Raw genomic sequence first — 24,974 nt, forward strand, 5'->3', positions numbered from 1 at the left:
AATTTCTGCAGGATTTGTACTAGTATTTTATTTAAAAAAATACATATGTGCCTATAAATCTTTATAAAATAGTTCCAAATTAAGTGCTCTTTGGACCTTCCCACCTAGGCAACCTGTTATAAAATTACTCTCCAAGGTGGTACTTTTATAAAGTGATCTTTGCAGGTATGTTAGTTTTATACGGTTTTGGTTTAGGTTTAACTCATATGTTTTCAGTAGTAGCTCAAGGCATGTTACATTCAGGTATGCCAGGTATTTCCCTGCCCCTGGAAAATATACAATCTAATTTTGTGCCTGAGGCAATGGTGGAATAAGTGACTTATCAAAAGGAGGAGCAACAGGATTTATACCCTGGCTTCCCTGGTTTAAGTCTGCTGCTCTAACCACTAGACTACTTCTACTATTGTATAATTCTGACCAGCATAAAGTATGTTGACATGACGACGCATATTTTGCTGGTGGGCATGTTTTTGGGGGACACACAGGCAGAGTTTATGTACATGCACAGATTATCAAATAAATTAATCTATGTGTGTGCTTAAATAATCTAGATAACTGACATGTACACCTGATCTCGGGCTGAAGTATGTCCACACTAACAATGTAGGTATGATTTTGGTTCAATCAATTATACTTTCTTCCTTAGATTATTGTAATGGTATATACTGTATGCTAAGTATCAGCTCAACTAATTTTAAGATTGCAGGTTTTACAAAGTATTGCTGCAAAGATGGTGCTTAGGAAGAAAAGATCTGATCATGTCACCTCATGTCTGATTAAGTAACACTGACTCCCTGTGGATGCTTGAATTTCATTTAAGTTAGCCTGCTTGGGTCTACAAGATGTTTGATGGCTTGTGTCCGGATTCTCTGATAAAATTATTTTCTTTTCCTTTATCTCCTACTTCTTCTCAAGATAGAGATCATCGTCTTCTTTATTTTCCATCATTTATTGGAGAAAAATACAAAAGATCTTTACAACTATTTTTTCCTTATCAAGCTGCTCATTTCTGGTATTCTTTACCTATTAAGTTGAGGAAAATACCTACATATTCTTTCTTTAAAAAAAAAATGTGAAGACTTATTTATTTCAGAAATCTTATTTGTAATGTCCAGTTAATTTTTGTATTTTGAATTCGTTTTGAACTTAACTGTTGGAAGTTGGTGGAATAGAAATACTATATCATATCATTTCTGCCTCTTATGCCTGCATTTTATAAAGGTACATAGATGCCTAAGTATTTACAAAATAGTGCCTAAGTAGATGTTTACTTGTCCCTTTAAACTGCCCCTTCATAAATTTACCCTCTTATTGTTTCTCAAAAGTAGAGGATAGTTTTTATAACAGGATGCCTAGGCCTGGAAGGCATATAGGTTTATAAAATAATGAGTGGAGTGGAGTGGAACGGGTAAACATGAATCGCTTGTTTACTCTTTCCAAAAATACTAGGATTAGGGGGGCACGCAATGAAGCTACAAAGTAGTACATTTAAAACAAATCAGAGAAAATATTTCTTCACTCAATGTGTAAATAAACTCTGGAATTTGTTGCCAGAGAATGTGGTAAAAGCAGTTAGCTTAGCAAGGTTTAAAAAAAGGTTTGGATAACTTCCTAAAAGAAAAGTCCATAAGCCATTATTAAGATGGACTTGTGGAAAATCCACTGCTTATTTCTAGAATAAGCAGCATAAAATGTATTGTACTGTTTTGGGATCTTGCCAGGTACTTGTAACCTGGATTGGCCACTGTTGGAAACAGGATGCTGGGCTTGATGGACCTTTGGTCTGACCCAGTATGGCAATGCTTATGCTTATGTACTTATGTATGTTATGCATACTTTATAAAGGTCCTTAAAAAGTTGAAATATTCAGCACAAATATTTAAAGGGATTGGTCACAAAAACACTATTCTATATCCAATATCCCACGAAAAAACTTTAAATGTGCCTTTTACATGGGGTAAGTTTAGGCAACTAAATTTAGGTGCCTAAATGTTGGTGCTCAACTTAGGCTCTATTCTATAAGACATTCTGGGTGCCCAGATGCCGTTATAGAATACTATCTTAGCGCACAGATATTGGTCACCTCATTTTTAGTGCCCTTTACAGAATTGCCCCCAATTATTGTGTGTAAATATTTAGAAAACTAGTACTTGAGCACAGAAACGTAGCTAGGTTGAAGGAGCGGGAGGAACGGAGAGCGGACTGCTGACGGTGCTGGCGCATATTTTCAACACGACAGATCACGTCAAAAATAGGCACCAGCACATTTGGGGGAGCGGCTGTCCCCCTGGTGATCCACCTACCTATGCCTCTGCTTGAGGCGTAGGTAGGTGGGTCCATGGCACACGTGGAAACAGAGAAAAATATAGGCAGATAAAGACCATGTGGCCCATCCATGCCATCTACTCTCCTTATCACTCCCTTAGAGATCCTATGTACTTGTCCCAAGCTCTCTTGAATTCAAATACCGTTTTTGTCTCCACCACTTCCACCGGGAGGCCATTCCATACATACCCACATAAGTACTAGGAAGGCACCTAAGCAATTACTCATTAACACCTGCTTAAATTAATAGTGCGGAGCATGGGCAGGACATAGGCAGGGCTCCCACTGACGTGCACAACTTACATAATACTGTAAGTTATGCTTGTCGCTGCTACACTTAGGTGTACGCACTTAAGCCACCTCTATGACTGGTGTAACAGCAGACACATAAATATTAGGAGTTCCGATACCGGGTTACACTAGGATTCTATAATGGAACCTAGGCACCCAGGTTCCATTATAGAATAGCTCCTATCATGCAGCCTCATGGCATGTAAATGGGAACGACCCATTACAGAATTGTCCCCATACCCCCTGATTCTATAAAAGTCAGCAAAAATTGCACACACAAATTTGGGATGAGCCAATTAGCACCAATAATTGGCTTTTTAACAAGCAATTATTGGCACTAATTCAAATCAATTAACCTGCAGGCGTGTAAATTTAGGCACGTGATCCACGGTTAAATTTTACACATGTCCCGGAAAACAGGGCATAGAAATGGGAGGGTCATGGGCATTTCATGGCAGAGCATGGGTGTGGATTCGAGTTCCACTTGCAATTATAGAATAAGGGGGTTCTGCGCATAAAATTAGGTGGGGGCATTTGCACCACTTTTTTACTGGTGCAAATGGACGCGCCTAAATTTATGCACAACCCCTGCATTTAACTGGGCTTTTTTTCTGTGCCAAAATTTTAGTCGTGATTTATAGAATTCACCCTATAATGTCCACACGAAACTAGAATGAAACAGTGTGTGGGATTTGCATGGATTTTTCCCCAGGAACTTTGCATTATGGTTTTTCTCCTTGCTACTGCAGGATTAAGCAAATATAACTCCCCAAGAATTCCCACTACTAAATACTTTTCTCTCTGACCCAGTACCTGCTAGCACACCATAGAGAGAGAGAGAGGAAAAGGCATACCAGTTCATTGATTGCTTTTATTAGGGAGATGTGGTCAACGTAGAAATAAAACAGACGAGCAGTTCCTGCAATGGAAAACAAAGCAGCATGTGAACATTATAGGAATATTATATTATTATATCATTGTAGATTTGGATTTAGTTCACATCTTTTTCAGTAGTAGCTCAAGGTGAGTTACATTCAGATACACTAGAATATGAAAATATTTGTGTGAGAGGGAGGGAACAGAGGCAGGTCAAAGGGCTCAGAATGCATATCCACACTGCATTTACATGAAGCCCACATTTGTATTGGTCATCTAAGGACATCTAAGTCAGGAAGTTCATAATTTGCAAGGTATTTTACAAAAGGTTCATTGAAAGCAAAGTCTTATGTAAAATACATATAAGGCCATGGAAAATGTGTGTGTATTTGGTAGCAATACAATGGAGTGGCCTAGTGGTTAGGGTGGTGGACTTTGGTCCTGAGGAACTGAGTTTGATTCCCACTTCAGGCACAGGCAGCTCCTTGTGACTCTGGGCAAGTCACTTAACCCTCCATTGCCCCATGTAAGCCGCATTGAGCTTGCCATGAGTGGGAAACGCGGGGTACAAATGTAACAAAAAAAATTGTACAAAAAAACCAAAAAAAGAAATAGTGGCATAACTCGGGTCTTTGTATGTGAAAGTAGCAGCACTTGCACATAGGATGACAGATTTCACAACCTACACATATAAGCACCACCACTTACAAATGTCAGATTTTATGGACCTGAACATACAAGAGGAATCAGTTAAAGGAAAGGGAAACGGGACTTGATATACCGCCTTTCTGAGGTTTTTGCAACTACATTCAAAGCAGTTTACATATATTCAGGTACTTATTTTGTACCAGGGGCAATGGAGGGTTAAATGACTTGCCCAGTCACAAGGAGCTGCAGTGGGAATCCAACTCAGTTCCCCAGGATCAAAGTCCACTGCACTAGGCTACTCCTCCAAGCTGCCCAACTCAGTACTTTAACACCAGAAATGCAAGTACAATCCCCCCCCCCCCCCCTCAATCACTCGTCCAAATGAGTGGTTAACTGTGTGACTCAGAACAGATACATGGGTCAATATTCAAAGCGATTTAAGCAGGCAGGAGAGGCAAAGCACCAGAAAAAATGCAGAGGGCAAAAACCCGACCAGGGCTCAGGCCTAAACCTGGCCTAGCGAGCTTGGTAAAAGAAAGGAAACTTTATAAAAATAATCCAAGAAGATATGGGGAAGGAATTAAATGGAGAATACCCCGAGAGGTATAAAAATAACGAAAGTAAAAAAACGGGAAGGCACAAAAAAAGACCAAAGGTCAAACCAGCTGTGAGGAGAGGGAAATAATGCGTTCTCTCCTCACCGCGGAAAAAAGAGAACTGCTGGTCCCGTGCTCTTGCGGCGTGCAAGAAGGCTCTCCCGCTGAAAGACCTGTTTAAAACTTGTTACAAACTCCAGGCCAGCACATGTGAGAATTATAGGCCTGCTTGTCCTCGGAGAATTACTTTAAGGAACGTGGTTAGGAGTTTTTGAAGAGTACTCTGGAGAAACTACCACTCTTCAAAATATCCAACCCCAAAATCTGGCCTCTCATATACAGTAAGTTGGATAAGCAGCATAAAATCTGTTTTACTGTTCTGTGATCTTTCCAGGTACTTGTGACCTGGATTGGCCACTGTTTAAAACAGGATATTGGGCTTGATGGACCTTTGGTCTGTCCCAGTATGGCAACACTTATATTCTTAAATGGGGGATATGTAGGTAGGTAGCACAAATCAGTATTACAGTTTTTTGCAGGTACTGCTGCTTTAAGATCAAGAAGTCATGCTTGTCACCTTACTGAAAGGGATGAGTCTTGGCATGAGATCTAGGTGAAAAGTGAAGAGGAAACACTTGACTCATCACTGTTTTCAGAGGCACATAGACTTTTGCTAGTATCACTGCTTCTCAACCCAGTCATTTAGATTTTTAGGATATTCGCAATGAATATGAATGAAATAGATTTGCACACCAAAGGAGACAGTGTATGCAGACTATCTCATGCATATTCATTGCAGATATCTTGAAAATCTGACTGGCTGGGCATGCTGTCATTACTGAGATAAAGTCATGCTTACCACACTACTGCAGGAACTGAGACTGGCACAAAATCTAGGCTAATAGTGAACAGAAAGCACCTAAAGTTATCATTGTTTTCAGCAGTACAATAAAGAATTTTTCTTGACAGTTGTAATTTAGCTACATGTAGGGCTCCTTTTACCAAGCTACGGCAAATGGGGGCCAGTGCTGGCATCAGCATGTGTTTTACACGTGCGCCGAGGCCCCCTTTTACCGCAGCTGGTAAAAGGGAAGTCTCGCTTTCTGACAGGAAATGGCCAGGTGGCAAGTAAAGCACTTGCCACCTGGCCATTTCAGGGGGGAGCTTTTACCACCCTCCAGCGCTACAAAAATAAATAATTTTTTGTAGCACTGGAAATGACGGCGCGCTAGGGGTGGGAAGTACCGCCAGGCTGCTGCAGTAGCCCGGTGGTACTTTCTGTAGCCAGTGGTAAGCCCGCGTTAGGCTTACTGCTGCTTAGTAAAAGGAGCCTGTAGTTTCACTCATGTATCCACCCACTTATGGAACACTAACTTTCGAAGCTCCCAAATCAAAAACTAAAAACAAAACCTTAAAAACCAAGTAAAGCAAGCTACTACAAACAGCCTGAATTTAGTTGCATGTATGCACTCCCACCACATTAAACACTGATGTTAAGGAGAACAAACTCACTATTAACTCTATGACATGCCAAAAATACAAAGAGCACAAAACAATACAACCTGACCACTGTTCTGTATGATACAAAGTGAATTTCTACCTATAAGCATCATTTTAAATATGTGCTTAATGAACTGTGTTGTGTACTTTATTGTGAATTATGTGTTGCCTTATTTATATCCTTTGCTCTATTGATTACCTTTTGTTAAGTATTTATGATTCTTAAAGCTTGTTCTTATTTGTATGATGTTTTATTTATCTTAAGTAAGTATTGGTTGTTACCCACACTAATTATTAGAAATTGTGAGATCTAAGTCTTTTAAATAAACACAACCACTGTCCTTTCTCATTCACCTTTTTGCTTTACATGACATTTCATGTTAAAGTCCCTTCACTGGCTCCCTATCCGTTTTCGCATCCTGTTCAGACTTCTTCTACTAACCTATAAATGTACTCACTCTGCTGCTCCCCAGTATCTCTCCACACTCGTCCTTCCCTATACCCCTTCCCGTGCACTCCGCTCCATGGATAAATCCTTCTTATCTGTTCCCTTCTCCACTACTGCCAACTCCAGACTTCGCGCCTTCTGTCTCGCTGCACCCTACGCCTGGAATAAACTTCCTGAGCCCCTACGTCTTGCCCCATCCTTGGCCACCTTTAAATCTAGACTGAAAGCCCACCTCTTTAACATTGCTTTTGACTCGTAACCACTCACCTCCACCTACCCTCCTCTCTTCCTTCCCGTTCACATTAATTGATTTGATTAATTTATTTTTTTTTTTTTGTCTATTAGATTGTAAGCTCTTTGAGCAGGGACTGTCTTTCTTCTATGTTTGTGCAGCGCTGCGTACGCCTTGTAATGCTATAGAAATGCTAAATAGTAGTAGTAGTAGTAGTAAAGTGCTCTTTTATAAAATAAATACTGGGGTTTGATAGTGTTTTATAAATTATCACTGAGCAGTTGTTAGCTGCACTTCTGACTGTAATGATAATTTCACAATAACTCTGTACTGTGCATGAAGTTGTAAGCACCACAGTCAGTAACATAGTAAAAGTTGATCTTTTTCACTTACACTAGTCTACATTTTATCATAGAATACACAAAGCAGAAAATACCCATGTTATCCACTGTGCCAATTAAGTACGACTGATCTGGCACTTGGCAGGCAGAGATGATGGATATTTCTACCTCTGCCGCCTCCCATCCACAAATCCTTATGTAACTGGGCGTGCTGAAGACTACTAATCCATTGGTAAGTCCAACAAAAATGTATCTTCCTGTTCCAGTTGATGCTATGCAATTGGCTCTTCCATCAAACTGCTGAGAAACAGAATTAGATATTATTACAACTATTATTTATCTCAGCTTCATTAATGAAATGATGTTACAATAAAAGGACTATTCTGAGTTTTTCCAAGTAAAAAATACGTTTGTACCCATATACATTGCACCCACATAGAAATAAGTGCAAAGTACCTTGAGTGAAAGTATGCACAGAGATTTGAAAATGAAATCTGTGTTTATATTTTCATTTCCATGATCTATCTCTGTCCATTTTGGAGCAGATAAAAGTATACATGCTGTGAATCAGCACGCAAACTTTGACCCATATATGGGAGAGGGGCGGTGGCAGATTTCATAACACACTCTCCTCCTCAGGCTTCCTTAGAAGACTGCAAGGTAAATAAATACACTGGACTTCAGCCTCAGCACTCTGCCATATTCTGGTTCTGGAGGGGGGATCGGTTGCCTGCTGGGGGCTCCCTGCAACAGGCACTCAAGGGCCCTCTCCCAAAAGTAGGAGAGAGGAACCAAGACATAGGCAGCCAACACCCTTCTGATGACCAATTACAGTATGTGGGGGAGGAACCCGGGGAACCTTGATGTTATACCCTCAGGCTATACGTAGCAAAGCAGCCAGTCCCCATCTATTCCTTACTTTAGAATTCCTGTTTATTCTTAAATAAGTACATAAGCACCGCCACGCTGGGAAAAGACCAAAGGTCCAACAAGCCCAGCACTCTGTCTCCGACAGCAGCCAATCCAGGCCCCAAGAACATGGCAAAAAACCCAAAATTTAATAACGATCAATGGACTTTTCCTTCAGGAATCTGTCCAGACCCCCTTTAAACTCAGCAAGGCCAGCTGTCATCACTACCATCTCCGGCAATGAGTTCCAGAGTCTAACTATGCGCTGAGTAAAGAAAAACTTTCTCCGATTTGTTTTAAACCTACCACATTCTAATTTCATCTTGTGTCCCCTGGTTCTATTATTGTTAGAAAGCGTAAACAAACGTTTCACATTTGTCCGCTCTATCCCACTCATTATTTTGTAAACCTCTATCATATCACCTCTCAGCCGCCTTCTCTCCAGGCTAAAGAGTCCTAGCCGTCTTAGCCTCTCCTCATAGGGTAGTCGTCCCATCCCTTTTATCATTTTTGTCGCCCTTCTCTGCACCTTCTTCAATTCCTTTATATCTTTTTGAGATGAGGCGACCAGAGCTGTACACAATACTCCAGGTGCGGTCGCACCATGGAGCGATATAACGGCATTATAATATCCTCATGCTTGTTTTCCATCCCTTTTCTAATAATACTCAACATTCTGTTCGCCTTCTTAGCCGCCGCAGCACATTGAGCTGAAGATTTCAACATCCTATCCACGATGATTCCCAGGTCCCTTTCTTGGTCCGTAACTCCTAACGCGGAACCTTGCATAACATAGCTGTAATTCGGGTTCCTCCTTCCCACATGCATCACTTTGCACTTGTCAACGTTGAACTTCATCTGCCATTTGGACGCCCAATCCCCCAGTCTCACGAGGTCTTCTTGTAATTAAAAAAACCTTGCTGCCAAAAGCTGGGATAAAAAATATTGTCTACCCTACCAGAGCCAGGCCACATAGGATAGCTAATTTACCAACTGCTGGAGACTGAGAAACATTGGTGAGCTGAGACTGCACAGGATACTTCATATAGTGATGCATAAGCCAGTGGTTCTCAGTCTCTAACTACCCACACATCCGGACTGGTCTGGAGAGACAATGGGGAAGGACACATCCCCCTCATTCTATAATCTTGCATGCACAATTTCAATATCAGTATCAATTACTGTTTGTATATCGCCGTATCCCCTAAAATGGTTCAGCTTGGCTCACAGCAAAACAGAAAACGTTCCTTAGAATTACATCAGCAGCTCTGATGACACTTTCCCCAGAATTACAAATGCTGTACATAAGGCATTCATCATTAGCACACAGAAAAGTTTGTGATTTCCCATAGGCCATTAATCATCGAATAAGAAGATTTTCAGTTTCTTTCTAAATGTAAAATAAGAGAGTTCAATTTTGTGCCTAGTGCACAAAATTATGAATGCAGGATAAACAATAGTGCCAGTTATTTGTGTAAGTTAATTGCATAGTTCAATGCGAACTGACACTAGCAACCAATAATCAATTATTAGCGCTAATTAACACTAATTGGTCCTAATTTGCAGTTATATACATAACTACACTTAGGTACTATTCTATTCTATAATAATGTTAGCGCCTAAAAACTACAGCATATAACTGTGAGAGGGATGTGGATGTGGGAGGTGCAGGGGCATGCCAAGTGGTAACAAGCTGAGGGCTAAATTCTATATATGGCGCCTGAAAAATCCACGCAGAAAATAATACACCTAAGCATATTCTCTAAAGTACGCTTAAAGTTTATAGAATAGGCTTAATTTTCTGTATGATATATAGAATACGCTGAGCGCCTCTCCACCAGTGTTCCCTCTAAGGAGTGACCTGCCATGTGCAAACGTTTCTTTGAGTGAGTGCTGAAAATAGCCCATGCTATCTGCGTGGTCCATCTGTAAAAAGTCAAAAGCTGTTCTAGTTGGATAGGCAGGGCCTTAAAAGTTAGAGGACAAAAGTTTTGGGTTTTTTTTTTTTTTTTTTACTTATTCAACAGCTTTTTAATTTATTTGAATGCTTCCCATATGTAGATATAAATATCACAGAATAAAAACTAAATATCACTAAAACAGCTTCAAACAGTAATACATGGAAGAATTTCAGTGAGGATATCCTGTTTACTGATGGGTTCTGTAGGAGTATTTGCTGTGATCTCACCCACCCTGTGTGCAAATGAGAGCACCTTGTCAGCCAACATGGACGCTGCAACCTTTCACCTATATGTCTGACTACCAACTGTGCAGAAGTCAGCATTTCAGCTTGTAATAGATTTACTGAAGCCTGCACCACCTCCAAGGTCACTCTGTATCGGGGGAGAATGCATGTCCCTGAGGGAGAGAGAGAGAGCGTACGAGATAAGACGGACAAAGGAAGCTTCATACAGATGCTGGGAGTACATGGTGGGATTATTTCTGATTGGCTCCCAGAAAACTGATTGGTCTGAGAAGCGGGAACAGAAACAAGTTAGTTGCTGAAGAACCGAACAGAAGTACAGAAGAACGGAAGAGGAGAACCCTTGCATTTCTGCAAGCACCTGATTTACCTGAGAGACTTACTGATAATACCTGGCAAAGCTTTTCCCCAGATTACAGCTGTCTACAGGATCTATACTGAGTCTGTATCATCTGTGGCTGATCAAGACAAGTGCATCACCTGAGCTTGTGGGACCTCGCTGAGACATTCGGCTGAGGTATCGGAAGGAATCTGATCTGGTGACCGGGACGGTGAGATCATAGTTTACTTCCTTCAGGCTGGGTTAGATAATTAGTCTGTGCTCGGACCCATCAGATGTGTGACGTCAGGATTTATGATCTCTAGTTGCTGTTAGCCTAGTATAAGATTTGTGTGGTAATCATTAGGATCTCGGTATTGTGTTTATCTGTCATTACAGATTTTAGCCCATAGGATAATCGTAGTTATTCTCTATATTTTGGTATCATTGTACATGCAATCAGGAATTGCTGATGCTATAAGCTGATAAGAGTTTTCTATATTTTTGTATATAACGCTGTATAAATAAACTAATATATTCCATTGGTCTGTCCGTTATTTTCCATGCAGCTAAGGTTGGGCAGAGGCCACGCCCCCTAGACATAAGCGAGTACATATGTAGGAATTGGTCTCTTACAAAATATATCTATAACCACCTACAAATTGGGGCTCTCGTCCGGGACGGTTGGTGCAAGAATAGCAGAAGTTAAAACTTTTCTGGGTCTTTTCAGAAAGCTGGTTTAACCCTCTGTTTCTTTTTGCACGAACTGCAGATTTACCCTAGCTGACGGCAGACCTTTGTTTATACAGCTGTGTTTTATTGCTGTAATTGGTTGACAGATTTATTACTCTGAGCTCCAAAAGAGAAAGAAACGGTTTCTCTAACTCTCTGTAAGGAAGGAAAACAGGGTGTGTTTAGTCTTTAACATGGCGACCGGCACGGTTGGCACATTGCCTGAAATTCTCCTGAGTGAACAGGAGAAGGGCGTGCTGAAAATATTACTGCCACTCTCTCATAGTAAGACGAAACCAACACCTCCTACAGTAGAGTCTGTACGTGCTTTATTTAGTAGCAGTTCACCGAATAGCTCAGAAGCATATGCTACGGTTTTAAATACAATTATAAAAGAGAAACAGCATTTGTCACAATGGATGCTTTGTGAACTGGGCGTGTCTCTTTTGGCAGTTAAAGACTCTTTGATGAATGAGATAAGAGAGGTATCTGCACCTCTAACAGATCGCATAGCGGAGTTGCAGTTAGATTTGTCCCAGACTAGGGAAACTGTCCAGGAGCGAGACAGTGAGTTAGCTGCATTACGAGTTGATTTACACACTGCCAAATCTGCTTTAGCAGGGACCAATGTAAGCCCCGCCCCACCTGACTCCTCTGAAGAGATTTGTACGGAGTGCCAGACACTGTATGATAAGTGTAAAACTTTGCAGTGTGACTTAACTGATTGTGAAGCACTTAATTACACATTAAAGCAAGAAATTGCCCAGTACCTCATGTCTTTTGATTCGTTGCAAGAGAAATTTTCCCGTTTGACTGATGCATTACACAACCAGACTAGGGAAACAGATAAGTTGCAGACATTATATCGGGAGCTAAAACAGGTCTCAGAAGGGGTTCAGAGTGAGTTGCGCAGGGAGCTAGTGACCACTCAAGAAGAATCTGTGTCTGTGTTTCAAGATTGGCACGCCGCCAAGCTAGAGTTGGCGGAGTTAAAAGAGAAGCAGGAGACAGTCTCACTGCAATTACAATGTACAGTGAAGGACAGAGATTCATTGTCTAAAGCATTAGATGAGTGCACTGTAAAGATTTCCACAATGCAGCAAGAGCTTACGCACATGGCGCAGGAAGAAGTACCGTATACCTTAGAGTTCCCCGACAGTTTTGCTGCGGGTCACCCAAGCCCAGCTCCCGAAATGAACCGTTACGTGAGCCGGGAGGGACCCGAGTTAAACACACCCATTGGGGGCATGGCTTCGGCTCTTTCCCGCCCCTCTGTACAATCCAGCCCCATAGTGGCTGGTGACCAAAGCAGCAGACCCGAGACAGTGACACACCCATTGGGGGCACGGGACCAGGGACGGCCTGCGGAAATCATCAGCTCACTTGGTCAGGTGCCTAGCTCAGGGTTTCAGCCTTCGGCAGATCCACCCAGTTTTAGCAATACACCTGCCCCGAGGTTCTCTACACCTGGTAGTGATCAGCGGCATGTCAGGCCGGAACCCAAGAAAGGAATGTCTATGGAGAGGCAAGCTTATATTATAAAGATGCTACGCACCGTAATAGCGCCTTTTAAAGAGTCTGCCTCGGTATCCATAGAAACCCATCTTAAGGCAGTGCATGAACTCCTGCAGACCATGCACGTCTCTTCTGAGGATGACATCAGAGCCCTCCTCAAATGGACCTTTAGTACCGAGTGCCATGAAGTTCTAGATTTGATCATGTCCGATAACCCCGATTTACGGTCAGTGGAGCAAGCCTTAGCGAAGCGCTACGGTCTCTTTGCCAACTCTCTGGAAGCTAAGCGTGCAGCGTATACTATTAGTTGTAATCCGGAGGAGAGTCCGCGGGAGTGGGCCCATCGCTTGAAGCGTGCATTTTACCAGGGGGGGTGCCGCCTGATTCTAAAGATCGTGAATTTGGTGATTTCAGGGACCTTTTTATACAGGGTCTGCCTGATCCAATAAAGATTCCCTTGGCAGGAAAAAACGCAGAACCCTATTCCAGCCTTCTAAAGCAGGCTGAAGGAATTTTTGAAATCTGCCGCGCCAAGCCAATCGCAGAGACTCCGAAACCGACATCCAAGAGTCGCAACAGGGTGATAACACCCGCTGTTTGTGCGGTCACTTCCACGCTTTCTCTGGAAAACAAAACGCCGAGACCAACTACGCCGCCGGGCTCTCAGGCCCTGCCGCGGGATGCAGCGCCTCCTATTGCACAGGAGGGACAGCAACACCCTAAAAAGAAGCGGTTTAATCAGAAGAAGTGGAATGCAGAGAAGATCCGTGCTATGCAAGCTCAGCTGGACCAATTGATGGCCAGATGTTCAATCGCGGAGTCTAGCAATGTACCTAAGACACCTCCATCTCATAAAAAGGTCAAATTCCAGAAGCAGAAGGACCAGTCTTCTAGACCGCCGACCCCTCCGGGGCTGAGTGTTAAATCTGTTGAGGTGGAACAGCCATCCTCTTCGGAGGAAGAACAAGCATGACTAGACGTGGCCACAACACCTGTTACCGCAAGCGTCCCCACGGTCCACGTGGATGCGTTGTCGTCCTTCAGTGAGGAGTCCCCAGGGAACCATGCCGCGTCGCAGCCCTCGAACCAGGAAGGGCCTCTTTCAAAAGACTCATCCCAGGAAGTCAGGTATTTTCTAGGTAAGCTTATATCTAAAGGTTACAGATATACCGTGGAGTTGTTAATTCAACAAGTACTTTCCTGTGAAGGTCTCCTGGATACAGCATCAGAGGTGACTTTGGTCACCCAGGGCCTGTTTCAGAAACTAGAGGCATCTCTAGGGGGGGGTCAGGATGTGCTGCATGTCACACCGAGCGACTTGTCACTGGTGGCCTATGGCAATCAAAGTATTGGAACTGTGGGACAGGTTTGGCTATCTTTACAGCTTGGACAGATGACCGTCAGGCACCCAGCCATCATCACTACCAGCGAGGGTGAAGAATTTCTGATTGGAAATGACCTTTTGAAGAGATTTCGGCCTGTTTTGGATTATGACGAGGAAACGATCTGGTCCAAAGTCACTCGACCCCTTAAATATGTGCGAGGGAGATACTGGCGTACAGTCGGTGATGCCAACTCTGTGGAGCTACAGGACACTCCCCTGCGGACTGATCCCCGGTGTTCCGCGGATCCGCCCATGCGGGAGCCTCCGTTGACAGAGGCACCAAAAGGGGGTCAGAAGCATGAAGAGCTGGTGCAACAAGCGGACCAACTAGAGATTGTTTCACAGGACTCAGCCAAGACGGATGACTTAACAGATACTGTGTCTCCAGCATTACTTGAAAAATCACCTCCTATCTCTGGTCCTGATTTTGCTCATCCTTGCAAGGTGACTATCATCACCCAGAAAGGTGATGAATTCACCATACCAGTTCAAGTGGCTAACACCCAATTGCTTCAAGCTACTTTACTGTTCACTAGTGATCTCTCCTACATCAGTGACTCGTTGTACAGCCAAATTCGTAAGTCTGTACAACTTCCCTTCAGCAGATGTTCCTCTACTTCGGTACAGGTACGGGGACAAGGCTCCAAGCCGCTTGACGGAATATGTGGCCTTCCCTTGACTGTGGGAAAGAAGACATTCACTCACCACTTCTCTATTGTCCGGGGCTTGAGGGAACCCTTATGTTTGGGGTCAGATTGCCTTGCACGACTGGGAGTTTATGTGGACCTGGTGAATCTTGTCCTGTGGAGTAGAATGCAGAACAACCCAGTGGAACTTGAACCTACGGCTGTTTGTTTGAAGTCTGGACAGACCATTCCCCAGGTCTGTGAGGTAGTCTGTGACAAGGATGTAACCATTCCAGGAAGAGTTCGGGATTTTTCCCTCAAGCTTCGCCTCGCTCAAGGACAACGTCTGCTGGATGATGTAGTGTTCTTTAACCCACATGCCCACTTTCGAGACCTTGGATTGGCAATTGGTGTTCTGCCATGTTTGGAGGTCACCGGTACCACCTTATACCTGTTGGTCACCAATCCACAGTCTGCTGAAGTTGAGCTATCTGCTGGAGATTCTGTTGGCTTTCTGGTTGGCCAGTCCTTCCATGATGTCGAGGTAAGTTTGCCTATCCTTGGCAGGCTGCCTTCTTCTTGGGACACCTGCCAGGGGGGGGAGACGACTGACAGTTGGTTTACCTCTCCCAGGGGCCTCGTATCTCTCGAGTTTGTTTGGCCCTATGATGCGACGTGTGCTCAGGTACAGGTGGAAGATGACTTCTTGTTTCTGTCCAGGGAAATGTCTGTACCTCAGAAGCCTCGAAGGGTGAATTCTGTGGAAACCTCAACCTTGCAGGAGGACATTGAAGAACAGGTGGAAATTTCATCCAACCAACCTTTCTCAGAGTTTGATGCTATGGTGAAAGAGCAAGTGGAACAGGCTGATGCTTGTACTACTTACACAGAGAAGAGGAGGTTGACTCAGTTGTTGTACAATTACAAGGACCTTTTTGCTGTAGATTCGTATGACTGTGGACTTACGAACCTACATGTCACCAGAGTGCCTACGGAACCTGGTAGCAAGCCTGTCTTTGTGCGTCAGTATAAGATTCCATTGGCTTCCTATGAGTCTGTACAAGAGATTCTCAACACTTTGGAGACCAGGGGTATCATCAGACAATGCAACAGCACGTACAACTCCCCTCTGTGGCCCATCTTGAAAAAGAATAACAGCTGGAGAATCGCTCTGGATTACCGTCAGTTGAATATGCGAGTACCCTTGTCCCGGTGGCCTATGGCTCCACTGGATCAGAACCTTGCAACCATCAGGGGGGCTAAGTATTTCACCAGCCTGGATTTGGCATCAGGGTTTTGGACAGTACCAGTCCATCCCCACGATCAGCATAAACTGGCTTTTACGTTTGGGAAGAAGCAGTATACGTGGAACAGGACACCCTTTGGGTTTCTCAATTCACCTGCTGAATTCAACATTTTCCTACACAAAGCCCTACCAGATGCTGAAGCTCGAGGAACAGTGGTCTACGTGGATGACATTCTGATCAAGAGTCCTACCTTTCAGGAACACCTGGAGGAGATGGAGCATGTCTTCACACAGTTGGCAGATGCTGGAGCTAAACTGACTCTTGCCAAAGGACAATGGTGCAGGAAATCACTGAATTACTTAGGGTATGAAATTTCTGCTGAGGGTCTGCGACCCCAGAAGAAGCGAGTGCAGTCTTTACAACAGTTGAAACAGCCCACCAATATCACTGAACTTCGTTCCTTTCTAGGAATTTGCAACTACTCCAGACAGTTCATAGATGAGTATGCGGAGATCACCCGACCGTTGGTCAAGTTGTTGAAGAAAGATACACCTTGGGTCTGGGGGCCAGAACAGAAATCTGCTATGCAGGAGCTGAAAGACAAGCTTAGCTGCTTCCCATGCCTCGCATACCCCGAGGGAGGTCGTGAGTTCTACGTGGACTTGGGATATTCCCAACACTCTATGAGTGCTGTCTTATATCAGAAGTATGACACGGATAAGAGGGTAGTGGCGTATGCCAGTAAAGGACTAACGGATGTGGAGAGGAAGTATTCCGACTGTGAGAAAGCACTCCTGTCTACCGTTTGGGCTTTGCAACACTTCAGAAGTTACATCCAAGGTGAGAAGCTAATTGTGGAGACTTACCACCAGCCCATCAGTTTCTTGGGTAGTGACCGAATTAAGACCGGTCGAGTGTCAAACAGCAAAATAGTCTCCTGGACATTGGCTCTTCAAGGCTGGCCTCTGGAGGTAAGGTATGCTCAGAAACATCGTAACGCAGTAGCCCAAGGTATGGCAGACCTACATGATTGTGCAGAACAGGATTCCATTGCAGGTATTCCCGAAGCAGATGTTCCCCCGCTAGAGAGAGAACCTCATCGACACCATCTGTATGATGAACAGACTTGTGCGACCATGCCTAAGGTCTATGTAGATGGTTGTGCTTACCGTCGTGATACAGTCAAGGAATTGGTGGCAGGAGTAGGAGTGGTATGGGATCCAACCAATCTTGAAGAGACCCTGAAACACAGCTTGGGCTCGCGAACTAATCAGTACGCTGAGATGGTGGCAGCTCTGGTGGCGGTACAGTCTGCAATTCAGAAAGGAGTCCGACAGTTGGTCATATGTACGGATTCGGACTATGTGAGACAGAATTTTGTGTCCCATTTGCCCATCTGGAAGCAGAAAAATATGTTAAATTCCAAAGGAAAACCAGTACATCATGGAAACTTGATCCGGATTTTAGATCAACTGGTAAAGGACCATGACATGACCATCTATTGGAAGAAGGTCAAGGGTCATGCAAAAATTGACAGTCCCGACAAGCTGGGAAACGACTTGGCCGATCACCTGGCCAAGGAGGGTGCGCTTACAGGAGAATTATGGCGACCCCCAGATGTGGAGACTGCGGCTGTCCATGCGGTCACCCGACGACAGGCGAAGCAGTCCAACGACACGCCGGTGGTCCAGTGGTGCAGAGAAGTCCCATCCTTTGATCTTGTCATGGCACAGAAATCCGACCCGGTGATCGGTAGATTTTATGAGTACATATGGAATCCGCAAGACTGTTCCCTGACGGAAGAACACAAGCAAGATGAGGAAATGAGGATACTCTACGCCTCCCGAGAGAAGTTCAAACTTCACAAGGACCTGCTTATTCGGACGAGTAAGCTTGGCATTGAGCAATGGGTGGTGCCTAAAGAATATCGAGGCATTATGTTGCAGCATGCCCATGACGAACCATGTGCTGGACATCGAGGGGAGAATATCACCTATGAGACCCTAAAGCAAGTAGCTTATTGGCCTCACATGCGACAGGATGTACAGTTGTACACGCGAGGGTGTTTGACCTGTTGTCGTTTCCAGCCATCTTCACCATCTCACCGAGCACCACTTAGGAAGAAGGGTATCGCCATGTCCTGGTCGGATATCCAGATTGATTGGGTTGGTCCTGTAGTTCGATCCACTCGTGGTAACAAGTACTTGCTCACAGTCACCTGCTTGTTCACCAAGTGGTTGGAGTGTCTGCCTGCACCCAACTGCACGGCAGAAACCACGGCTACCTTACTACTGAATCATGTGTTCAGCCGGTGGGGTTTGCCTATGCGAGTGGATTCAGACCAAGGTTCTCAGTTCACGGCAGAGGTGATTCAACATATGTGGAAGATGCTTGGAGTAAAGAGTAAGTTGCACATAGCTTACCGACCTCAATCTTCGGGACAGGTGGAAAGAGCTAATCGCACCATCGTGACCATTCTGAAGAAGTATGTGTCATCCTCAGGTAAGAATTGGGACCTTGTCTTACCATTGGTCCTTATGGCGATTCGTTCCACACCCCACCGTTCCACCGGAGTGTCTCCTTTTGAGATGATGACAGGTAGGGAAATGACATTACCAATTCATTTGTTGTACAGGACTAATGATGTGAACTTGTCCAGTGCTACCTCCACTCATGAATATGTCACCCATTTGCGTAAGCATTTGCAAAGTGCCTTTGCCTTTGCTCAGAAAAATTTGGAAAGTAGCGCTAGAGGTAGAAAAGCCTATTATGATCAAGGGACTACCTCTAAAGAATACCAAATTGGCGACAAGGTATTCTACTTCAATTTTGCCAGAAACAAGGTTAAAGAAAGGAAGTTTCTGCCTAGTTGGCGTGGTCCATTCCCAATAGTGGAAAAAGCTTCACCTGTGGCTTACCAAATTTGCCTCAAGAAAAATACTAAGGGTGAAGACACCCTTAAATGGGTCCACATCAATCAGTTGAGACCACGTCATCCCAGTCATTTGATTCCAGACGTAGGTGTTGATGACACGAACTGTACTAACACCCCAACAGCATAGTCTGTTTTCTTTGTACCTTGCAGATGCAGAAAAGAACCCTGATGATCGTGTTCTTGATCTCCGTGCTGCTGGGATCGTGGTCCAAGATGATCGAACCTGGTCCCATGTCTGGAGTTGTTCTGCAAGATACCCCTGGCTTCCTGATTACCCAGTCCCAGATTGTTCCACAGAAAGTAGTTGTGTCCCTTGACCCAATGCATGTACTACTGAAACATTTCAATATGAGTAACTTATCTCTGTCTGCTGTTACCCATTCCTGGTTTCTCAATTATATGCAAAATGCCCGTGCACAAGTGAAGAACATTTTGCATCAACTGGACAAAGTCATGGTACAACCTATGCAACCTTATAATTCCAGGTCCAGATCTAAGCGTTTTCTTGGTCTGGCCGGTGGTTTGATTTTTTCGGCCATTGGTTCACTTTTTGGTATTTCCATGTCTGTTGCCAACGTAGTTTCTGTCCAAAAGCTGCAGGCCAATATACAAGCCATCCAAGCAGACTTGAAAGCCATCGAGACCAAATTGGTAGTCCAACAGAGCCAACTTGTGGCCCAGGGTAAAACTATTGCTGATACGGTCACTCTTGTGAATTTACATACACATAAAATTAGTGCTAAAACAGCTGATTTGTTGACAATTAAAGGTACCATGAATGAAGACCGTGTGTTTATACAACCTGTTAAGGACCTTATCCAGGATTTATTTAGGGAAGTAGATACTAGTGTTAGTAAGCTAATGCAGGAACAGATACCAACGTACCTGATACCATCTGATGTTGTTAAAGATGCCTTTGCCAAAGTTACCCGTTTGTCTATTGAACCTTTTCAAATTCAAATCGCATTTCATTTAGGTACTGCCTTTCCCCTTTATTTGGATATGGAGCGTATGGAAATTGCCTTCATCCTTAATTTGCCATTTATTATGCCTGAGAATGTATACCAGCTTAAACAAGTTGTAAATGTAGGTACTTGGCATGAGAATTTGTACCTTAATGTTGATACACCTAAGTATGTTGCTTACCAACAGGATGCTCCGCAACATTATTTGGTCCCTAACTTAGACCTTTGCCACAAAACTAAAGATGTTAATTGGCTATGCCCTGGTAAACCTTTCCTGAAAGACACAACAGAAGCTCTTTGTGGCTTGTCCACAGAGAATGTCCAAGAGAAATGTAAGGTTACCGTGTCAAAATATGACGATTTTTCTGATACCACTGTAGCTGTACTGGATACGGTATGGTTAGTTAGCACACCTAGTACGGAACTTACTGTCACCTTTCAGAAGCATGATGTAATCAACCGTTACACTCTTCCTTGCAATGTTTGTGTGATCGCTGTACCCAAGTATGCTGTTGCCCATGTAGGAGGAGTTTCCCTGTTTTATCTTGACACAGACCCGGTTGTTTCTGAGTTGGAAGTGCTTGATGTATTTCGTGGACATCCTATTGACTTTGCTATGGACCTTATACCCTTTTTACAGTCCAAAGACTCTCACACTGTTGAATTATCTGTTGACCATGAGACTCTCGAGGTTGCAGATTACAAACGTCGTTCATCTGATGTCACCCAGTTCCACATGTCCACTCACGTTGTCATCCCACTTTTGACCATCTCGTGGGTCATCATGCTCCTGTGTGCTGTAGTGTTTTGGAGAGACCTTCGTCATTTACGCTATCGCGTAAACACTTTGTCTCCTACGGCGATGAGATTGCAAGACTTTATGTAGTTACATCTGACCAGAGTTTTGCCAACGATTTATTCCGTTCACTTTCCTGTACTAATATGCTTTGCTTTGCATGATGTGATTTTCATGATCTATGTGATTATGGTTCATGATTTGTTTGATTAATTTTCATGTGTTAAGACTTTTAACTAACTGCACATGCGGGTTCTATTATTCAGTATTTTGCTGTATTAGCATGTGTGATTTCCTTGTGAACATTATTTTGCTTAATTGAACTGTTTGAAGAGCGTTAGTTTGCATTAGTTGAGATTTACTTTGAAACTTTTTGTAGTTTTGACCATGAAGTTTGTACCTGAATCCTGACTGAACTGTCTGGCTTATTTTTATAGTTAGGTTGGAGAAGGCCTTTACTCCTTTGCAGTAATTTCCATCTCCAAGGGGGGGAATCTGTAGGAGTATTTGCTGTGATCTCACCCACCCTGTGTGCAAATGAGAGCACCTTGTCAGCCAACATGGACGCTGCAACCTTTCACCTATATGTCTGACTACCAACTGTGCAGAAGTCAGCATTTCAGCTTGTAATAGATTTACTGAAGCCTGCACCACCTCCAAGGTCACTCTGTATCGGGGGAGAATGCATGTCCCTGAGGGAGAGAGAGAGAGCGTACGAGATAAGACGGACAAAGGAAGCTTCATACAGATGCTGGGAGTACATGGTGGGATTATTTCTGATTGGCTCCCAGAAAACTGATTGGTCTGAGAAGCGGGAACAGAAACAAGTTAGTTGCTGAAGAACCGAACAGAAGTACAGAAGAACGGAAGAGGAGAACCCTTGCATTTCTGCAAGCACCTGATTTACCTGAGAGACTTACTGATAATACCTGGCAAAGCTTTTCCCCAGATTACAGCTGTCTACAGGATCTATACTGAGTCTGTATCATCTGTGGCTGATCAAGACAAGTGCATCACCTGAGCTTGTGGGACCTCGCTGAGACATTCGGCTGAGGTATCGGAAGGAATCTGATCTGGTGACCGGGACGGTGAGATCATAGTTTACTTCCTTCAGGCTGGGTTAGATAATTAGTCTGTGCTCGGACCCATCAGATGTGTGACGTCAGGATTTATGATCTCTAGTTGCTGTTAGCCTAGTATAAGATTTGTGTGGTAATCATTAGGATCTCGGTATTGTGTTTATCTGTCATTACAGATTTTAGCCCATAGGATAATCGTAGTTATTCTCTATATTTTGGTATCATTGTACATGCAATCAGGAATTGCTGATGCTATAAGCTGATAAGAGTTTTCTATATTTTTGTATATAACGCTGTATAAATAAACTAATATATTCCATTGGTCTGTCCGTTATTTTCCATGCAGCTAAGGTTGGGCAGAGGCCACGCCCCCTAGACATAAGCGAGTACATATGTAGGAATTGGCCTCTTACAAAATATATCTATAACCACCTACAGTTCATCTTAACTGTTGCTGGAATCTGCCTTGGGAAGCGTGGAGGGACATAACCGAAAGGGACGCCCAAGTTTTATTGAGGACATCCTCGCAAAACATCCCGATGAAAGGGCAGGGAAACCCGTATTATCAAAACAAGATGGACGTCCATCTTTCATTTCGATAATACGGTCGGGAACGTCCAAATCTTGAAATTTAGGTCGTCCTTAGAGATGATTGTCCCTAGACTTGGTCATTTCTGATTTTCTGTGATAATCGAAACCAAGGACGACCATCTCAGAAACGACCAAATGAAAGCCCTTTGGTCATGGGAGGAGCCAGCATTTGTAGTGCACTGGTCCCCCTGACATGCCAGGACACTAACCAGGCACCCTAGGGGGCACTGCAGTGGACTTCATAAATTGCTCCCAGGTACATAGCTCCCTTACCTTGTGTGCTGCGCCCCCCAAAACCCACTACCCACAACTGTACACCATTACCATAGCCTTACGGGTGAAGGGGGGCACCTAGATGTGGGTACAGTGGGTTTGTGGTGGGTTTTGGAGAGCTCGCTGTTTCCTCCACAACATAACAGGTAGGGAGGGGGATGGGCCTGGGTCCACCTGCCTGAAGTGCGCTGCACCCACTAAAACTGCTCCAGGTACCTGCATACTGCTGTCATAGACCTGAGTATGACATCTGAGGTTGGCAAAAAATATTTTAAAGATGTTTTTTGAGGGTGGGAGGGGGTTAGTGACCACTGGGGGAGTAAGGGGAGGTCATCCTCGATTCTCTCCGGTTGTCATCTGGTCATTTCGGCCACCTTTTTGTGCCTTGGTCGTAAGAAAAACAGGACCACGTAAAGTTGTCCAAGTGCTCGTCAGGGACGCCCTTTTTTCCCATTATGGGTCAAGGACGTCCATGTGTTAAGCACACGCAAGTCCTGCCTTCGCTACGCCCCCTTGAACTTTGGCCATACCTGCGATGGAAAGCAGTTGGGGACGTCCAAAATCGGCTTTCGATTATACCGATTTGGACGACCCTGGGAGAAGGATGCCTATCTTCCGATTTGTGTCCTTCTCTTTCGAAAATGAGCCTGCTGGTGTTAAAAAGATTGGAAGTTAAATTAAAATCTCTTTTCGTTGGGGCACATGGAATTACTTATTTATTTGTTACATTTATATCCCACATTTTCCCACCTATTTGTAGGCTCAATGTGGCTTACATAATACTGGGGAGGCGGTATAGACTCCGGTGTAAACAAATGCAAAGTGATGTTGTGGTAAGATAAAGTTCATGTGGCACAGCCACCTAGGGAATCGTACAACGGAAGAGTTGTGTTATGTCCATTACATTCTTTAGTTTTGTTGTGTTGCGGAGATCAGGCATTTATGTTGGATCGGTAGGGTATGCCTTTTTAAACAGGTTGGGTTTTAGTGTTTTCAGGAAGTTTAGGTGGTCGTTCGTAGTTTTCAAGGCTTTTGATAATGCGTTCCACAGTTGTGTGCTTATGTAGGAAAAACTGGACACATACGGTAAGTTGATTGTATTTGAGTCCTGTGCAGCTTGGGTAGTGCAGATTTAGGTATGTTCGTGTTGATTCGGATGTGTTTCTAGTTGGTAGGTCGATCAAGTCTGTTATCTATCTCGGAGCTTCACCATAGATAATTTTGTGAACCAGAGTGCAGATTTTGAAAGCAAAGCATTCTTTGTTTGGGAGCCAGTGTAGTTTTTCGCGAAGGTGTTTTGCACTTTCAAATCGCGTTTTTCCGAAGATAAGTCTAGCTGCCATGTTTTCAGCGGTCTTCACCTCATCTCTTTTGTAAAAATAGATTATTCTGTTTTGAGCATGTTTCAGGGATAAGTGGTTTTCATAAGTCAAAATAATACAAATAAATATTTTCTTTCATGCAGATCTCTAAACATAACTAAGGGTCCTGTTTACTAAGCAGCATTATAAGCGCGTTAACATTTTTAACATGCATTTACCATGTACGCACGTTAACCATGTACGTGCCTACAATATCCCTAGAGGGCCATTCCATGTCAAGTGGTCTGATTTCAGAGAAGTGCCCTGCTCGACCATCACAGATTTCGATGAAATTTTCTGTGAACATTCATACATGTCCCCAATGAACATTGGTAAAGTTTTACGCTCGCCGATGCAATACTTGCTGAGATATAGTAATCTGTTTGATCCCATACTGCAGCCTCTATGGTATGACTCAGAGATTTCGGCAACTTTGAGACACTGTATCTCCAGCAATATTTTGTTGAGAGAAACAAAACTTGGCCATCTTGTACAACTTTTTGCGCTCTATTAATCAAAATAATAAAAAAATCTTCATGAGCGATTTACATGAAGAAAATGGTCCGAAAAATTTGCGTCTCAAAAAAATTGTAAAGTTTGGATTTTTATATCTCTGGAATTAAAGGTGTAATAAACGTGAAACTTTGCACACAACAACTTATCAACACAAGGTTTTCTAATATAAAATTTCATTCTCCTAATATTTTCCATTAGTTCACAAATTGAGTGTAAAGTTGATGATTACGCTGTCCTCACTTAAATTCCAGGGCCCTGTTCTTTCC

The 24,974-nt window shown here is 43.5% G+C and overlaps 1 protein-coding gene across 2 annotated transcripts in view; it reads right to left on the bottom strand.

Annotated features, from left to right (window-relative positions):
* The window catches only part of WDR93 (WD repeat domain 93), a 132,589-nt gene that overhangs the window by 103,552 nt on the left and 4,063 nt on the right, over positions 1–24,974 (bottom strand). For both annotated transcript variants that reach the window (XM_030189687.1, XM_030189686.1), the window contains exons 3-4: positions 7,353–7,557; positions 3,471–3,535 (exon numbers count right to left, since the gene is read on the bottom strand). In XM_030189687.1, coding sequence (XP_030045547.1) covers positions 3,471–3,535; positions 7,353–7,557 — 270 coding nt within the window. The remainder of the gene's footprint in view (positions 1–3,470; positions 3,536–7,352; positions 7,558–24,974) is intronic.

This window comes from Microcaecilia unicolor, chromosome 1 (assembly GCF_901765095.1).
Source record: "Microcaecilia unicolor chromosome 1, aMicUni1.1, whole genome shotgun sequence".
In the NCBI taxonomy this organism is placed as follows: Eukaryota; Metazoa; Chordata; class Amphibia; order Gymnophiona; family Siphonopidae; genus Microcaecilia; species Microcaecilia unicolor.